The sequence below is a fragment of the Budorcas taxicolor genome, chromosome 3 (assembly GCF_023091745.1).
Source record: "Budorcas taxicolor isolate Tak-1 chromosome 3, Takin1.1, whole genome shotgun sequence".
Classification (NCBI taxonomy): Eukaryota; Metazoa; Chordata; class Mammalia; order Artiodactyla; family Bovidae; genus Budorcas; species Budorcas taxicolor.
Genome location: NC_068912.1, coordinates 58,450,373 through 58,470,415, shown reverse-complemented (window position 1 = coordinate 58,470,415; position 20,043 = coordinate 58,450,373). Strand labels below are relative to the sequence as shown.

Sequence of the window (20,043 nt, the reverse complement as noted above, 5' to 3'; positions counted from 1 at the left end):
CAAGAGTACCCACAGCCAAATCCTGACACTGGACCCTGAGGTCTCCTGGGGTCCATGAAGATCTCAGCTTCCACCTGGGTGCTGCAGGTGGGAAGACGCAGGAGCACAACCTCTCCTAATGCGAGGGGCTAGTGATGCTGCTTGCCAATCAACTCTCCAAAAAGTGAAAAAAATGCAAGTTCAGATGGAAACTATTCTTTCTCGTCTTAGTCATTGTAACTATCCCTGGTTTAGAATGTCATCAAAGAAGGGGAGGTAGAATCAGCTCCCAGCAGAGTCAAGTAAACAGTCTTCTTCCTCCTTATGTTCCCCGATTATGATTTCTGTTGTTGATGTTGGATGGACAGGAATACAAACAGCCAGGACACCGCCCTGGTAAGGATTCAACCCAAACAAGTGGAAATCAGTGTGCTTTGATATGTATAGAGAAGCATTTGGGATTCTGGCCATGATTCCCAGAACCCAGAGACCAAAAGACATGACCCTCTAGAATTTCTATAAAAGGCTGAGTGGTACAATCTGGTTGAAAGGCGATATAGTGGGTTTTTATACTTTTTTCTTAGCGTGACTCAGAGTAAGAAACATATTTTATGTTCCTAATTAATATACACATGAACACGAATGTATAAAGTGAAAGGTTCCATGAAAAAATATTAACCCTAGGTTGCCATGTACTCTGACATTTTCTACTGATTCTAAGAAAAATAAAACAGCTGGGACATGACCCACTAAATTGATTTCATGACCCCATGATAGTAGATGGATAGCAGCAATTTGAAGACACACATACACACACACACACACACACACACACACACACACACACACTGTACTAAGAGCCTTGTCTTGAAGCTGTGCTCTGTTCAGAGTTAAACTGCTTATATATTCGGAGAAGCTTGGGGAAGCTTGGAGACTAAAGGAAGCCCCCAGCTTTAGAGATGCTTAGTAACAGAGTAACAGAGAAAAGTGAAGAATTCGGTGCCTTTCTAATTGTGGTCATTCCCTCTCCCAACAGTGCATGTTTTAGAGAAAGGGGGGCCAGAAAGCCAGGACCCTTGATAAAGGACTAAGATGGCACACAGGAGATTATGAAAGCAAGAGCAAAAATGGTTCGAGTGCCTCAAAATAAAGAACTAGATTTAAACTTCTCCACATAAAACTCTTGAATTGGAAAATACATCTATATGACAAATATGAGTGAAGCCAAGCTTTAATTATTCTCTTTCCCTGTAAAATGGAAGTTCCCTTTTGATTAAAAAATTAAGATTAAAATAGATGTAGTTTTCTTCTATTTTTACCTTGTAACTGCACCAAGATTATTTAACTAACTTCAATTTTTTGGAATCATTTCAGGCTAAAAATGTCTAAATTTATCACAAGCATATTTCTAAGTTAAAAAAAATTATGTCAATATCTTACTTGTCAACAGTCTTAATTTTTACACAGCTTATTATAAAAGGGCTACATCTAAATGAGTATCTTGCTTTTTTGGTGTTTACTTAGAAACATAACTGTATTTTTTTGAAGATAAAAGGTAAAATCTGGAAAATGAAACTCAAATTTCATCACCAAATGGAAATTAGTACATATGCATGGGGGGGGGTTTATAAGCAAGAAGTGCTATGGGCAAATCAAGACTTTTAGTTGTAAGAGATTCCATTTTTTTGGGCCACTGATTCACATTCACCACAGAAACATCAGTTGGTAGACACAGATGACAGTGATGTGCGATGAGAGAAATCATGTGGAATGATTTCTAGGAATCTTATGATCTTTCAGTGGCTTTTATTTGAAGTTTTCTGTGGGAAACATTTCTTATCAAATGTGCTATATAAAAGGTTGAATCAGCAGAGATTTTGACATAGAGTTAGAAAATTCAACTTCATCTCTTAATGGGTTATCATTAGCAAGGCATGAGTTTAAATGATTGGTTAATTAAGTAGAACAAGTTTAACGTTTTCAGTTGAAAGAAATCCAGTATGTTTATTCATCAAACCCCAATCCCTTCTCACAAATATAAATTATTATAATCTCTCCATCCCCCATCCCTTCTCCACCCTCTACTTTCCACCCTAATACACCTTGTAGCATCTCCAAGCTGGAAAGAATATTAGATCTTATTATCACTACAAAAATCAAAACCAGCATGCCCCAACACCTAGGACAGTGTTGTATTCTGACTCTGCTCTTTGTAGCTTTTACAAAATTCAACCTATGATTATAAATGCATGCTCAGTTTTGGGTACACTTGATTTATATTAGTGTGAGATTCAGTGGTGTCTACTGCCAAGATGGAAAGATTTGTGAATAAAAACACATTTCAACAGCAAAGAGGAAAGAGTTCTCTCTTACCTGCCATTCACATGGGTAATATTATATACCTATATGTGGCAGATGCCAGATTTGCTTTACACATCCTAATGTGCAAATTTGGGGCCAAAGGGGGAAAAGAACAACTTAGCCAAATGACATTCTAGCAACCTCAAGAAATGAATCTCAGATTTGGAGTGGACTTTAGTCCATTCCAGAGTAAGACTATATAGTTCCCAAGCTGTGCTATTCAGGAATCCCAGAAGGAATGCCAGACCCTGATGGAGAACAAGGCAGAAAAAAAGATGTGAGTACAACTTAGAAATGCAGTATGTCAGACAGCCAAATCTCTCTGGGCCCCAAACAGGAAACATGATTAAGGAGTAGTTCTCCTGGTGAACTTAGAACTGGGAATCAAAATTTTAGATCTGAGGGGCTTTTCTCAATCCTGCATCCTTTTCAACATTAGTGAAACTAATTTTCACGGTGCCATCACCCTCATCCTATCCCATAGTGCTCTCTGCCTCTGAAGACTGCCTCTCTCTGCCTTCCTCTGGTTGCTGCTAACTCAATAATCACGTCTGAAAAGCTCTGGTATGGGTCAGACCCACCTCCTGGACATTCCTTAGCACCAGATGGAGCTCTGCCATAGAACTCTATTGTCCAAGTGTCTGCCACTGGTCTGCCTCCCTAGCTGGACTGTGAGGTCCTTGTAGGCAACAATGGTACCTAATTCACCTACATCTCCACAGCATCAAACACTGAGTCTGGTTGTGTAGTAGACAGTTGTTGAATGTACAAACATACACAAGTGATCCAACTATTATGCCCTCAGCTTCAAAATCACAGTCATTTTTAACACAATCATGGCACTCATCATTACTGCTATAAATAAATAATAAAATTTCAATTTTTTTTAAACTTTTTTTTAGTATTGGAGTATAGCCACTTAACAATGTTGAGATAGCTTCAGATGCTCAACGGAGTGACTCATACATATAGTATCCATTCTCCCCCAATCTTCCCTTCCATCCAGGCTGCCAGATAACATTGAACAGAGCTCTCTGTGTCATTTAGAAGCATTTTATCCATTTTAAATACAGCAGTGTGTCTGTGTTTATCTCAAACTCCCTAACTATCCCTTCCCCTGACTCTTCCTGGTAAACATAAGTTTGTTCTTTAAGTCTGTGAGTCTGTTTTTGAAGAAAACTTCTGAAAGTTTTCCATGGAAAACTTCAATATTTTTTAAACAAAATAAGGACAGAGAACTCAAGGCTAACACATTTTTAATGAAGTCAAAGATTTACTTACACATATTCAAGTCAAGCAAAATACTGATGTAATTACTCATCTCTATCAGAATGACAACTTATACCATAAGCCCATCTAGCTATGAAAGCAGGCTAAAAGTTGTATTCTGTTTAATTTGCTATGTTAAACTAATTCAGGTTTGTCCCCGCTGATTTGTTGGGCAAAATTAAACCCACCCTGTACTAATTCGTACTTCTGTCTTCATAGGCTGCTGTGCTCATTTCTCTGGTCATATAAACACGATGAATCTAAAGTCCAGTGATCTATTCTTTCTATGTGATTCTACTCCTCCATCAGTGCTCAGTTTTAGGAAGACAATGTACATTATTACACTGTTTGATGATGACAAAGTAAACTAGGATGGTGTTACATGCACACATTTTTAAATGGGATTTGTTGTTTGAGATTACTCTGTCCATTTGGATGAGAAGTGCCTGTTTATGAAATGTGCCTGAGGACTCTGACAGATTTAATGCCTAATATCAGTGTATGGAAAGCAGTGAAAGCCAACTTCAAAGGTCAGGGGAACATTCTGATGGAACATCAGGGATTTCGCTACACTAAATAAAGATTCATCTATTAAATGGGTTGAACAATGCACTGCAGTCCATATAAGGTATAAATGAAACCTTTTCTCATTAAGATTTCAGTTATTTGACCTTCAATTATGGTACCTCTTGATTAGGAGAATGAACTCTACCACATGTCCAGATCTCCAGTCAGGAAGCTGGGCTTTCTGAAGTGGTTACAGATTTTAACAGCAAATGCTGTCAAGTAAACAATAACCATCACTCATTTTCTAAACACACATCTCCAAGTTTAGATTGAGTTTCATGAATCATTTATTTTTGATGCAAAGATAGTAGAAGGTAAATCTGTTCAAAAGTCTTCAGTAGATTTTTCTGTGTTGTGGATTACGTTAATGGACTAGATACCTAATTTTGAAGAAATCTGAGCTCGGTAAGAATTCAAAAACATGCAAAAGCAATTCCACAGCATATCTGAATTATAAGGGACCCATCCCTGCCTTCCTAATTTTATGATTCTAAGGATCTCTGCAGAAAGCTCATTTTCAGCTAACAGTATCTAATAGAAGTCACTCCCTACTCATCATTACGTTCTTTCTTTTCAAGGCTTTTAAGATCAACTGCATGGGAGTAGATTACATTATTAGATGCATCCAAGTTTCCAAGAAACAGTTCAATTTCCAAAAGCTTATTGCCAAGAATCTGAAAAGAAACACCCTGAAAGGGAGCAGTTGTTCTAACCAGTTTGAGGTGACAATTTATCAAGAACCATTAATCTGCTGCCATGTGAGGCACCTCTAGCTCATTCACTTTCCAGCTTAGTAAGAGTCTGGGTAATTTCTAATTATGGCTTAGGGCAGTTTTCTCACCTGAAGTTAAACAGAAGTTTGAGGAAATGTGTGCATTTTAAAAAGCAATCAACCAACCTGCTGGTAAATAAGGCACAATTATTCATGAACTGTGCCTAGGCAATTTGGGGGTTTCATGTAAATGAATTATTTTTTTAACTAAAATGAAAAAAAAATTAGTTTTTTAGGAGGGAGGGAGGTAAAATGATTCACTTAGTTAATGTCCAAGTTATATTGTACATTGTTAGTGTATAAAATGAAACTCAGGTAGCAGTTTTATATTGATTTAATGATCCGTTAAACTCAACAACTGGCAACAAGCCCTTCAAGCAAAAATGATCATACTCTCATAAGAAGTTCAATTCTGCCACTAATTAGCTGTGTGTGACTTTGGATCAGTTACTTAACCTTGGTTACCCAAGACTCAGTCCCCTTATCTTTTAAATAGAGCTAATATTAAAAATAATGCTGAGGCTTCCCGATTGGCTCAGTGGTAAAGAATCTGCCTGCCACTGCAGAAGACACAGGTTCAATCCTTGGGTTGGGGAGAACCCCTGGAGAAGGAAATAGCAACCCACTCCAGTACTCTGCCCTGGGAAATCCCACAGACAGAGGAGCCTGGTGAGCTACAGACTATGGGGTTACAAAGTGTCGGACATGACTTAGTAACTAAACAACGAAAATAACATTATCCTTTTGTTATTCACACACACACAACTTGGTTGGTTATTAGACATGATCTTAATGCTCACCTTGCCTTTGGAAATAATATAATTATGCTTTTTCCTAATGAAATAAGAAGCCGGGACCAAAATGCTGCTGCTGCTAAGTCGCTTCAGTCGTGTCCAACTCTGTGGGACCCCATAGATGGCAGCCCACCAGGCTCCCTCGTCCCTGGGATTCTCCAGGCAAGAATACTGGAGTGGGTTGCCATTTCCTTCTCCAATGCATCAAAGTGAAAAGTGAAAGTGAAGTCACTCAGTCGTGTCCGACTCCTAGCGACTCCGCGAACTGTGGCCTACCAGGCTCCTCTGTCCATGGGATTTTTCAGGCAAGAGTACTGGATTGGGTTGCCATTGCCTTCTCCCAGGACCAAAATATGTAGATGCAAATAGCTAACTGCCCTAACACAACAGAAATTACTATGCAAATATGTATTGCTTACCTTTTCCATTTACACCTTTCTGTCCGCCACCCCCCAACCCCTACCCCCGACCCCTGGCCTTCATGTCTATTTCTCCATTGGAGATTTATTACCTTGTGCCAAATAGATGGGGAAACAGTGGAAACAGTGTCAGACTTTATTTTGGGAGGCTCCAGTTCACTGCAGATGGTGATTGCAGCCATTAAATTAAAAGATGCTTACTCCTTGGAAGGAAAGTTATGACCAACCTAGATAGCATATTCAAAAGTAGAGACATTACTTTGCCAACAAAGGCCTGTCTAGTCAAGGCTATGGTTTTTCCAGTGGTCATGTATGGATGTGAGAGTTGGATGGTAAAGAAAGCTGAGAGCCGAAGAACTGATGCTTTTGAACTGTGGTGTTGAAGAAGACACTTGAGAGTCTCTTGGACTGCAAGGAGATCCAACCAGTCCATTCTAAAGGAGATCAGTCCTGGGTGTTCATTGGAAGGACTGATGCTAAAGCTGAAACTCCAATACTTTGGTCACCTCATGTGAACAGTTGACTCATTGGAAAAGACTCTGATTTGCGGAGGGGTTGGGGGCAGGAGGAGAAGGGGACGACAGAGGATGAGATGGCTGGATGGCATCACCGACTCGATGGACGTGAGTCTGAGTGAACTCCGGGAGCTGGTGATGGACAGGGAGGCCTGGTGTGCTGCGATTCACGGGATTGCAAACAGTCGGACACGACTGAGCAACTGAACTGAACTGAAGCATTGCCTTTTTCCTAAAGAGGTCCCCAACAATGCAAAGGCTCTAGGTAGGGATAACTAAAGCCACTATCACTTGGTGAGAATGAGTTTGTGTGGCTTTTCTCACAGTATACTTTATATATTAATACTTAGTACCTGGGAAGATGTAAAATGGCTCTGAGAGAGGGGTGAAAGGGCACAGGATATATTTCACAATTTTGCTTGGATAAATTTTGTCAGTTAATCATTTATTAAGTACTAAAAACCTTCTGGGAAAAAAAATTACAGAAAACGCACTAGTGTTTGCCTCAGGAAGAGAAGTGCGTAGTAAGGTACAAGGATCAGGTGAGGCAGAAAGACTTACCTTTACTATGTTTCCTTTCGTACCTTTTGAATTTGGTACTACAGGCAAGTATAATGGAAATTTTTATTTTTTTAAAAATCCAGTCATCACACCCTGTCACTTGCCTTATTTCAGCTTTTAGATATTTGTTTATTCAACTTTTGATATTTACAATTGACCTTTTTCCCCTCTAAAATGTAATCTGGATTCATTTAAAATATGACTGGCTTTTCAAGGCTAATTTATTGGTCTTCAAAGTATTCAACATATGAAGGCATTCATATTCCTGAAGACATGGAGTTATAAGACAAGTAATACTATTTGCTGATTTTTTCTATATAAGTTTTCTTCACTACAACTTACACTTGCTGCAGACATGGTCTGTGTTTTACTAACCTTTGGAGGCCCTTTTAGGGCAAATACTGAGTGTGCACAGAAAGGTTATTTTCTTGAGTTTGGTTCTCAGTCCTTTCTTCCAAGGAAGAAAAGTCATTAAATATAACATGATGTTTTGATTAAGAAGAAATTTCTCAGCATTTTAATAAAAACAAAACAACAACAAGAGACAAAGGCATTAAAAGAGAGAGGAAGAGAAAAACATTTACAAATCACCTAGAGTTGCAATGAAACTCTACTGATTGGAAATGCTTAAAAAACACCAAATATGCCATAATGAGGGAGAACAAAGGTTGACTTAAAATCATAGACACATTTTTTTTCAACAAAATATTTGACATATGACTACCATGTACAAGGTCCAGGGGATAAAATGTTGAACAATGCAGATATGATTCTTGCCTTCACAGCTTTCATAACAGTGGGGGAGCTACAGAAAGATACACAGACAATTATCATATGTTATGATAAATATAACAGGGCATACAGAGGTGTTCATAAAAGAAGAACCAATTCCATGCTTGAGAAAGTGAGATCTAACATCACAACACTTGGAACTAGAGCTTTAGAGTCTGGCAAATCTGAGTTCAAATCCTGGTTTCAATGGTTCTACTTGGGTTCCAAAATAACTGCAGATGGTGACTGTAGTCATGGAATTAAAAGACACTTGCACCTTGGAAGAAAAGCTATGACAAACCTAGACAGCATATTAAAAAGTAGAGACATTACTTTGCCAACAAAGATCCATATAGTCAAAGCTATGGTTTTTCCAGTAGACATGTATGGATGTGAGAGTTGGACTGTGAAGAAAGCTGAGTGCCAAAGAATTGATGCTTTTCAACTGTGGTGTTGGAGAAGACTCTTGAGAGTCCCTTGGACTGCAAGGAGATCAAACCAGTCAATTCTAAAGGCAATCAATTCTGAATATTCATTGGAAGGACTGATGCTAAAGCTTGAAGCTCCAATACTTTGGCCACCTGATGCAAAGAGCCAACTCACTGGATAAGATCCTGATGCTAGGAAAGATTGAAGGCAGGAGGAGAAGAGGGTGACAGAGGATGAGATGGTTGGATGGCATCACTGACTCAATGGACATGAGTTTGAGCAAACCCAGGAGATGGTGAAGGACAGGGAAGCCTGGTGTGCTGCAGTCCATGGGGTCACAACAATAAGTCTATCAGTTCAGTTCAGTTGCTCAGTCATGTCTGACTCTTCACAACCCCATGAACCGCAGCATGCCAGGCCTCCCTGTCCATCACCAACTCCCGTAGTCGACCCAAATCCATGTCCATTGAGTCGGTGATGCCATTCAACCATCTCATCCTCTGTTGTCCCCTTCTCCTCCTGCCCTCAATCTTGCCCAGCATCAGGGTCTTTCCAATGAGTCAGATTTTCACATCAGGTGGCCAAAGTATTGGAGTTTCAGCTTCAACATCAGTCCTTCCGATGAACACCCAGGACTGATCTCCTTTAGGATGGACTGGTTGGATTTCCTTACAGTCCAAGGGACTCTCAAGAGTCTTCTCCAACACCACAGTTGAAAAGCATCAATTCTTCTGTGCTCAGCTTTCTTTATAGTCCAACTCTCACATCCATACATGACCACTGGAAAAACCATAGCCTTGACTAGATGGAACTTTGTTGACAAAGTAATGTCTCTGCTTTTTAATACGCTGTCTAGGTTGGTCATAACTTTCCTTCCAAGGAGTGAGTGTCTTTTAATTTCACGGCTGCAATCACCATCTGCAGCAATCTTGGAGCCCAGAAAAATAAAGTCAGCCACTGTTTCCACTCTTTCCTCACCTATTTGCCATGAAGTGATAGGATCGGATGCCATGATCTTAGTTTTCTGAATGTTGAGCTTTAAGCCAACTTTTTCACTCTCCTCTTACACTTTCATCAAAAGGCTCTTTAGTTCTTCATTTTCTGCTATAAGGGTGGTGTCATCTGCATATCTGAGGTTATCGATATTTCTCCTGGCAATCTTGATTCCAACTTGTGCTTCTTCCAGCCCAGCATTTCTCATGATTCACTCTGCATATAAGTTAATAAGCAGGGTGACAATATACAGCCTTGATGTACTCCTTTCCAATTTGCAATCAGTCTGTTGTTCCATGTCCAGTTCTAACTGTTGCTTCCTGACCTGCATACAGATTTCTCAAGAGGCAGGTCAAGTGGCCTGGTATTCCCATCTCTTTCAGAATTTTCCACAGTTTATTGTGATCCACACAGTCAAAGGCTTTGGCATAGTCAATAAAGCAGAAATAGATGTGTTTCTGGAACTCTCTTGCTTTTTTGATGATCCAGCAGATGTTCGCAATTTGATCTCTGGTTCCTATGTCTTTTCTAAAACCAGCTTGACCATCTGGAAGTTCACGGTTCATGTATTGGTGAAGCCTGGCTTGGAGAATTCTAACCATCACTTTACTAGAGTGTGAGATGAGTGCAGTTGTGTGGTAGTTTGAGCATTCTTTGGCATTGCCTTTCTTTGGGATTGGAATGAAAACTGACCTTTTCCAGTCCTGTGGCCACTACTGAGTTGTCCAAATTTGCTGGCATATTGAGTGTAGCACTTTCACAACATCACCTTTCAGGATTTGAAATAACTCAGCTGGAATTCCGTCACCTCCACTAGCTTTTTTTGTAGTGACACTTTCTAAGGCCCACTTGACTTCACATTCCAGGATGTCTGGCTCTAGGTGAGTGATTACATCATCGTGAATATCTGGGTCATGAAGATCTTTTTTGTACAGTTCTCCTGTGTATTCTTGCCACCTCTTCTTAATATCTTCTGCTTCTGTTAGGTCCATACCATTTCTGTCCTTTATCAAGCCCATCTTTGCATGAAATGTTCCCTTGGTGTCTCTAATTTCTTGAAGAGATCTCTAGTCTTTCCCATTCTATTGTTTTCCTCTATTTCTTTGCATTGATTGCTGAGGAAGGCTTTCTTGTCTCTCCTTGCTGTTCTTTGGAACTCTGCATTCAAATGCGTATATCTTTCCTTTTCTCCTTTGGTTTTCACTTCTCTTCTTTTCTCAACTATTTGTAAGGCCTCCTCAGACAGCCATTTTCCTTTTTTTTGCATTTCTTTTCCATGGGGATGGTCTTGATCCCTGTCTCCTGTACAATGTCACTAACCTCCGTCCATAGTTCATCAGGCACTCTATCTATCAGATCTAGTCCCTTAAATCTATTTCTCACTTCCACTGTATAATCATAAGGGATTTGATTTAGGTCATACCTGAAATGGTCTAGTGGTTTTCCCTACTTTCTTCAATTTAAGTCTGAATTTGGTAATAAGGAGTTCATGATCTGAGCCACAGTCAGCTCCCGGTCTTGTTTTTGCTGACTGTATAGAGCTTCTCCATCTTTGGCTGCAAAGAACATAATCAATCTGATTTTGGTGTCAACCATCTGGTGATGTCCATGTGTAGAGTTTTCTCTTGTGTTGTTGGAAGAGGGTGTTTGCTATGACCAGTGCGTTCTCTTGGCAGAACTCTGTTAGCCTTTGCCCTGCTTCATTCTGTACTCCAAGGCCAAATTTGCCTGTTACTCCAGCTGCTTCTTGACTTCCTACTTTTGCATTCCAGTCCCCTATAATGAAAAGGACATCTTTTTTGGATGTTTGTTAGTTCTATAAGGTCTTGTAGGTCTTCATAGAACCGTTCAACTTCAGCTTCTTCAGCGTTACTGGTTGGGGCATAGACTTGGATTATCATTATATTGAATGGTTTGCCTTCAAAACGAACAGAGATCATTCTGTTGTTTTTGCGATTGCATCCAAGTACTGCATTTCGGACTCTTTTGTTGTCTATGATGGCTACTCCATTTCTTCTAAGCCTCCTGCCCACAGTAATAGATATAATGGTCATCTGAGTTAAATTCACCCATCCCAGTCCTTTTTAGTTCGCTGATTCCTAGAATGTCGATGTTTACTCTTGCCATCTCCTGTTTGATCACTTCCAATTTGCCTTGATTCATGGACGTAACATTCCAGGTTCCTATGCAATATTGCTCTTTACAGCATCGTATCTTGCTTCTATCACCAGTCCCATCTGCAACTGGGTGTTGTTTTGCCTTTGGCTCAATCCTTTCATTCTTTCTGGAGTTATTTCTCCACTGATCTCCAGTAACATATTGTGCACCTACTGACCTGGGGAGTTAATCTTTCAGTGTTCTATCTTTTTGTCTTTTCATACTGTTCATGGGGTTCTCAAGGCAAGAATACTGAAGTGGTTTGCCTTGGGCAATTTATTTAATCTCACCCAGACTCAGTGTCATCAACTTTTAAACACAAATAATGATAACAATGCGCTCAAAGAGTTGATGTGAACATTCAATGAAATGCATGTCATAAATCGAACACAATGTCTGGCAAATGGCAAGCACCCAGTAACAATTAGCTAATAATATTAATGGTAACAGTAAGCTGAGAACTGACGCATGAGTAGGAATAGCCAGATAAAATGCAGGAGAGGAAGGAGGAAGAGTGTCCTGGGTGAAGGAGGAATGTATGCCTGTAAAAGCAATAGTATGGTGAATCAGAAAAAGAACCTGGCTTGAGCCAAGGGTTGAGAGGCACGTGGGGTGTGGTCAGAGATGCAGCTAAAGCTGAAAAGGCAAGCAGAAACCAGCTCAATGGGTTTATCAAGCTCAATGGAGGCCCTTCTAGAATTTTAATCAGAAGAGGAACAGGATCAGATTTGAGTCTTAGAAAGACCAACTTGGCTACAGTGCGGAAAATGCAATGAGTAGTAAGAGACAGGAAACAAGGAGATCAGTGTTAATAATTTTAAAATAATGCATTGGCTGTTGTGTAATTTCTGTTAGGGAGATTAGTGTTACATGAAATATTTATATATAATAATTCAAGAGGGCCTTAAAGTAATTATTATCAGATTACTGATATTAGCTAATTGTTGAGCTGTTAGCTGTTTAGTCGCTAAGTCATGTCCAACTCTTGTGACACCATGGACTGTAGCCTCCTGTAGGTTCCTCTGTCCATGGAATTTTCCAGGCGGGATAATACTGGAGTGGGTTGCATGTTCCTTCTCAAGGGGATCTTCCTGACCCAGGGATCAAACCGTGTCTCTTGCTTGGGAGGTGGATTCTTTAACAGTGAGCCACCTGGGAAGCTAACTAGTATTTTATTAATCCATTTGTTCATTCACTCAGCAAGCATTTATTAACTTCAACGTAGGCAGGAAACTATGAGAGATTTCAAAGAAATCTCCGAAGCACCCCGTCCAACATGACTGCCTGAATTCCCTTCTCTGGTTGGAAGGTCTGTTACCCTGGGCATCTGATCAGAGGCAATGGCAAAGGTGATGTGGGGAGGGACGACACACCAGCAGAAAACTCAACCTGGGAAGCAGTGCTACAGAGCAGATTAGGATGGAACCTAAGGCATGAAGACAACTCCCCTTCACCCTGGGATGGGGAAATGTCGCTATAACTGCATCAGTGTACAGCAGACTTCTTACTGCTCAAGGAGCAAATCTTCTATGACCCACTGGGAAGTGAATAAAAACACTTCATGAAATGTCCTGCCCTCTATATTTCAGATGGATTAATAAATTTATTACCACAATTCTATGAAATAGGTATGATTATATCCACTTTACAGGTGAGAAAACTGAGGCAAGAGATAGTCCCCAAGGTCACAGGATTACATTTAGTCTGATGTTCTTATCTATTACACTACACGGCCTCTGGCAGTAGCCCACCAGCCTGATACAAGAGTGAGGTCTTTTTTTAAATGTATGCCTCAAAATCTGATGGGGAGACAGATCACTGCCCACTTTAGCATCAGGAAGGCAAAAATTTGAAAGGTTTTATTATAGGAATAAAATGGAATAGATGATTAAATATATTCACAGTCTTAACAGGAAATTGGACCAGCCTCAACAAATGAGTACTATTTTGAAAGAGTTTTTAAAATCTACCTTACTCTTTTAAACAAACCACAGTTTTGCCATATGGCCTAGGACACATCAGAAAGTGTTCAAATGTGGTTACGTGCTTATCAGTTTAAAATGGAGCAGGTCATCTCACAGACTCAAAGATGGAGAGGCATGGCAAAGGAGATAAAAGAGCTGAGAGAATGTGACCTGTTACTCTTGGTTTTCTGCTAAGGCAGGGTGGGGAAGGAAAAAAAAAAAGCTGATAATCTCAGTGAGTAATCAACCAAATATGCTTTTTCTCGCAGATCAAGCAAAGTTCTATCATCCACTCATGTAGTGAAGCAGGTGGAGAAAAAGCACATTTTAAACTATGAGCTCTGTGAGACATTTCCAATGTGAATCGAATAAAGACAAAATAGGGGGGAAAAAATCCCTAACCCTCCATATAGGAAAGAAACCAGCAGCTTCTTGCAATGCCACTTGATGCCAATAGCAACCGAGAGTCTTGAGCCCCGGCTCTTAGCAGGCAATAAGAAGAATCCCAGGCCAGATGGCATTTTAAAATCCAAGCTCACTCTATTTGTCTCTCCCCACTAACCTACCTTGTGTTTAAAGCAATCACTGCCATTTTCACAAACTGCAGTATTTTAAAGTAGTCACCATCCTTTGAGAACCCAAAAAGCTCTAATTACTGAGTTTTAAAGTAGAGAGAATAAAAATTATGGAATTTGTGAAACCATTTCCAATTAAACATACACACACATACACAAACCCAACACCCTACAGTGAATACAGCTTTTCCAACCCAGACACCACAGCTCAGCAAGCCAGTCTTACATTCATTCACTTGTTAGTCCCTTTCTGCGGGACTCTTTCCACCACTGAAAAGTAACTTGGGACGCCGTAGATCTATGGGAACCGACACCCCGTTCCTTCGTCTGGACAGCCCTGATCCCAGCTCCTGGCAGGACTTGTGGGTTCAGGTCACCAACCCGCCCTCAGAGCCCTTCGCCCAGCCTCCACCCGCCCGCCTGGAAGGGCACCTCTCCCTGCCCCCAGCTCCCTGGGAAACGGGCAGAGTTGCACTGTCCTTACTGCTTTTTAATCTTTACAAATAAAAATGCTATGAGATGGATTCCCCACCCCACCCACCTGCCCGAGTCTGCATGACCACACTCAGTCGGGTCCTCTCCAAGGCATTCAAGCTGCGCCGGCAGCCGGGAGGCGTGAACAATGAACTTCTCTCTTTCGCACACACACCCTCTCCCCTAAACGGGAAGTTCTGAACTAGCCCGGGGGCCAGTTGCGCGATTTCCCCGGCAAGTCGGTCGCGCTCGGTAGGTGAGGGCCCGGCGAGCATCCCGGGCCGCACCCCTCGCTTCTCCGGGCGGGCAGTTACCTCCTTCCTCCGGCTCGGCGCCCCGGGGCGGGTGATGAGGGCCGTCTCCTCGCACACCACGGCCACGTCCTCCACGAACACGCAGTCTGGGAGGCTCTCGTCGGCGGGCAGCTGCACCACCTGCAGCCCCAGCTTACTGCCCAGCACGCCCACGTAGAGCTGGTGCTGCCGCTCTGCGCGGGCGAAATCCACCTCGTCGCCCTTGGTGCGCCTCAGCGCCTGTTGGGCGAGGGACTCGGGCAGCGCCCGTACCACGACATGGGTGGCCCGGCCAAAGGTGGCTGGGTGGCCGAGAGAAGCCATGGCTCGGGGTGGCGGCGGGGGGCGCGGCGGTACGGTCTCGTGCGGGCAGCGCTCGCCGAGTCTGCGAGCGCCCGGCGGCTCCCCTTGGCAGCCGGCGAATGCGGTGCAGCGGGAGCCCTGCTCGCGCCCGGAGCCCTGCCCGCGCGACTGAGCATGCCCAGAGCTCGGGGCTCCTGCCCGCGCGCAGCCCGCGCGCCCACTCGGCGCTCTCGGGTTTGCGGGCGGCCCGTCGCACGAAGTCGGAGTGAAGGCGGCGGCCGAGGAAGCGGGGAGTTCGAGAGGTGTGCGCTGGTGGGTGGCTGGGTGCGCGAACCTCAGCCAAAAGGCGCGGTACCTGAACCTGATGGTTACCTGTATTTCGCCGCATGTGCACCCCTCATATTTGAAGAGCGGCTGTGGTCTGCGCAGAGCGACTGGAAAGGGTTGCTTGGTGGTCGGGGAAGCCAAGAATGGGATGATTCCTTTCTGGATAGATTCTTTGACCTCTCTCCCTACTCTGCTGTTCCTAGGTTCCCCAGCATGTGGTACTGCCCCCAACCCCAGCCTCCCCCTCCAGTTCCCAGGATGAGGATCTGTCTTTGTACCCAAGTCCATGTTACGCTGGGGCTTGTCAGATGGCTCGGTGGTAAAGAATCCACCTGCCAATGCAGCAGACACGGGTTCAGTCTCTAGGTCTGGAAGATCCCCTGGATAATGGCAACCCACTGAAGTATTCTACAAACCAGTATTCTTGTTCTGATAATCCCACGGACAGAGGAGCCTGGTAGACTGCAGTCCACGGGGTTCCAAAGAGTTAGACACTACTGAGCAGGCATGCATGCCATGTTACCTTGACTTTCTCTGCAAATGACCCCTCACCCCTCGCCAGACTCGAGATTGTGAAAAGGATCTTATTTCTTCCTGTCTGTTAAGGACAAGAAACACAGAGAGAAATAGACATACAGAAACTCACAGTGTTTCAAGGACAATCGGTTCTTATGAACAGAGTGAGTGCGTGCCTGCTCAGTTCCATCAGTCCTGTCCAACTCTTTGGACCCCAAGAACTGTAGCCCACCAAACTCCTCTGTCCATGGGATTCTCCAGGCAAGAATACTGGAGTGGGTTGCCATGATCTCCTCCAGGCGATCTTCCCAAACCAGAGATCAAACCAGTGTCTCCTGAGTCTCCTGCATTACAGGTGGATTCGTTACAGAGTCACGGGGAAAGTGCTATGAACACTGTGATAATGTGTGATTCTGGAGTTTTTGCCTCCAGAATAGGGAGGAAAAGACCAAGTATGTTTTCATCAGCCATAGGTGAGTGCTCACCTTGAGCAGTTTCAGATATGGAGCATCACAAATCTTTTGTCTTTGGGAAAGAAGGTTTCCAAATTCCTCCCTTGCCTTCCCCTCAGGCCTGTTCAGACTCTGTGAAATTCTCATATTTATTAAATGTTTCTTTTCTCATGCCCCTCGGGAGTTCCTTTTCCTTCATAATGGTACTAGGCTTCTATTTTCCCATCTCACACATTACAGAAAAAATAATCTGTGGGTTCTGCTCTTTTTGAGGGGAAGATCCACTGCAGCTTGTAACTCCAAAATCATCTCAGTTAATAATCTTCCTTCCTCAAATTCTGTAGCACATTTCTCATTTAAAGATTAATTAGATCATAGAACATTAGATTTGAATGGGATCTTAGAAGCACTTTCATTTAACTCCCTACCCAATGTCCTGGAATTCCAGCTAAAACATCTATGACAGTCACCAGTTCTTTACTAGAACATTCTAAACTCACTTACAAAGTATATTCTACTTTCAGAGTTATCACAAGTAAAACATTTTCGTTTGCGGCTTATATACCCCTGGTCCCAGTTCTGCCTTCTGCCGTTAGCTAACATGCTAGTGTTCTTTCGCAAGGCAGCATTCACACGTCGGGACAGTTCTGCTCTCCTTGCTACCTGACACCCCCTCCCACTCGCTGTCCTAACCCACTTCGGGCCTTGAGGCTAACCCACCAAAAAAGAACTAGTGATTGGTTTCTAAATCTCTTCAATATTCTGGTCATCTTCCTTTTGGTTCATATGAGTTTGCCAGTATCCCTTTTAAATCATACTATCTAGAATAGAAACAATTCTTCCTGTGTGGCCTGACTCTCACAGACTAAGTAGGACCCTTATTCCAGGTGCTAGGCTTCTATTAACACTGCCTAAGCCCCTGGAGGAAGAAACAGCAACCCACTCCAGTATTCTTGCCTGGGAAATCCCATGGACAGAGGACCTGGTGGGCCACAGTCCACGAGGTTGCAGAGTCGGACACCACTTAGCACCAAGCACGCAAACAAGCAGTGTAGGTTCAAGGAGAGATCTGGCTGAGGGTCCTGGAGCAGTTGTCTCTGCTAAGCACAGAGGAGATGTGATCTGCCTTCTCTCCTCTCTCTCTCAAGGATGACTTGAATTTACCCAGATGACATGGCATTTCTCAGCTCTAAAAGTGACTGGTTTTAAGTGAAGGACAGCTCTGACCCTGATGCTGGGAAGTGGGATCAAAAGTAACATAACAAACCTTTGAGACCTACTGGGTTCTACTTCTGAGGCAAAACTCTCAGGAGACCCATGCTGTTGGCATCAAATTAGTGTCCAGAAATTACTTGATGGTGTCCTCAGCAGGGAATTCCCACCAGTACTATCGGTGAAAGTTACCTCATGTGCTGAGGTTGCCCAGGCTAAAATATGGGACTTTGTTCCCCTCTTTACTTAACATTGAGGTTTCATGTACCTCCATTTGTCCCCACCTAGCAAGCTTAATTCATGCCCATGCCTTGTTAAAGCCTGAATACTTTGCCACCAAGTACCCTGAGCCTAATTATAAACAAAGTCCCATGTATCCATTCCGGGCCCATGTCAACCCAGCAGCCAATTAAAACCTAAAAGATTTTTCCTATAAATTGACATTAGCCACATGTTCCATACTGAAATTGCACCTCTTTTTTTTTTTTTTAATCTAATTTTGCAGATACCCCCTAGTAAGTGTTATCTGCTTCATTCCAACTTGCCTCATTTTGACTCTGTCATCCTGTGCATTATTTATTACCTCTAGTTTTGTGTCATCTGAAATTTGATAAGGATGCCTTCTGTCTTTTCTAAGCAGTTGTCAAAAAGTGTTAGAATGTGTATGTTGGTGAAAAGAATAATAAAGACAAACTCTAGTAAATTACATTTACATGCCTTCCTGCTTGAGTGATGAAGGACTATTTTTGGGAACATGGACTTTATTGAGTATAATATATATATAAATTCATTTTCCTCACAGATATTTATTGAGAATTCTCAAGGCACACTACCATGTTATGTACTTCAGGGACATACAGGCAGCTTTAAAACATGATCCTTGACCTTGAAGAGTTTACTGGGAAAATAAGACATTCAAAATTAGAGCTATGCTAAGAGCACATGAGAGAGACAATCAGCAAAGTTGTATAGGAAGTTAAGCAAAAAAGAAAGCACTGTGGCTAGTAGGAGTGAAGGAGAGCTGCTTGAAGATGAGTGGACTTGGTTTAGGCCTTGAGTAATTTTGAGAATGTGAATATTTGGAAGAATAGAATAAGAATCCCAAGGAAAAGTATGTGCAAAAGCCAAATGCATGTTCAAGGAACAACAGATCAGCTCAAATCATGTAAGCATTGGTTAAGATGACTCCAGCTGCTGTAACAAAATGGCCCCAACACATATTCAGTTCAGTTCAGTTCAGTCGCTCAGTTGTGTCCGACTCTTGGTGACCCCATGAATCGCAGCATGTCAGGCCTCCCTGTCCATCACCATCTCCCGGAGTTCACTCAGACTCACGTCCATTGAGTCCGTGATACCATCCAGCCATTTCATCCTCTGTTGTCCCCTTCTCCTCCTGCCCCCAATCCCTCCCAGCATCAGAGTCTTTTCCAATGAGTCAACTCTTCGCATGAGGTGGCCAAAGTACTGGAGTTTCAGCTTCAGCATCATTCCTTCCAAAGAAATCCCAGGGTTGATCTCCTTCAGAATGGACTGGTTAGATCTCAAATTGATAGTGTATCTCTTGTTCACTTAAAAGCTAACACAGATGTTCTTGATTGGTTCCTGACTCTTCTCCAAACAACATACAGGGGTCTGGCCGCCTTCCATTTTGTGGCTCCAACAGTTTCAAATATAGCATCCAGGTTCACCATGCTCACCTTCCTCAAGCTGAAAGAAAATTATAAGATGCAGTATCAGATGTAAGAGGCTTGATGGGTCAGGCCAGGAAGTAATATACATCACCTCTTTTCGCTTTCCTCTGGCTGGAACTCAGTCATACAGCTACAGTGACCAAAGGGAAGAGCTAGGGAGTAGTCTTCCATGAGTCCAGAAAGGAGAGGAAACAGGTTGGGGAAACAGCTAGCTGGTTTGTGCCCCAGAGTACAATAGAGAAAATGGAGAATAAATGTAGAAAGGTTCAAGCTTTCATCGCTTGAGCAGTGGAGAGACATATGGTGTGGAGACTGAGCGTAGCTTCCGAAGCCAAACTTTGTGGGTGGAAGCTTGGCTCTGCTATTTTCTTATTGTATGCTCTTAGTTGTGTTACTGAAAAACTCTTTGCCTCCTTTTCTTCCTCATTTATGAAACTGGAAGCAATGAACCCATTATCATAGGATTATTAGGAAGGTTAAATACAAATGTCTTAGTAAAGTGCCAGAAATGATATCTAGCACCTAGTAGGTGTTCCTCAAATATTATCCATTAACAGGTTTGGGGGAGTTTGTTATTGCTTTGGGTTTTTAAAATTTTATTAGATTATAGTTGATTTATAATGTTGTGTTAGTTTTAGGAGTATAGCAA

At 42.4% G+C, this 20,043-nt stretch overlaps 1 protein-coding gene across 1 annotated transcript in view; it reads right to left on the bottom strand.

The window, feature by feature from the left end:
• Window positions 1-15,217, bottom strand: part of DDAH1 (dimethylarginine dimethylaminohydrolase 1) — a 156,737-nt gene extending 141,520 nt beyond the window's left edge. Inside the window, exon 1 of the mRNA XM_052637661.1 lies at window positions 14,915-15,217. Coding sequence (XP_052493621.1) covers window positions 14,915-15,217 — 303 coding nt within the window. The remainder of the gene's footprint in view (window positions 1-14,914) is intronic.
• Between the last annotated feature and the right edge of the window lie 4,826 nt (window positions 15,218-20,043).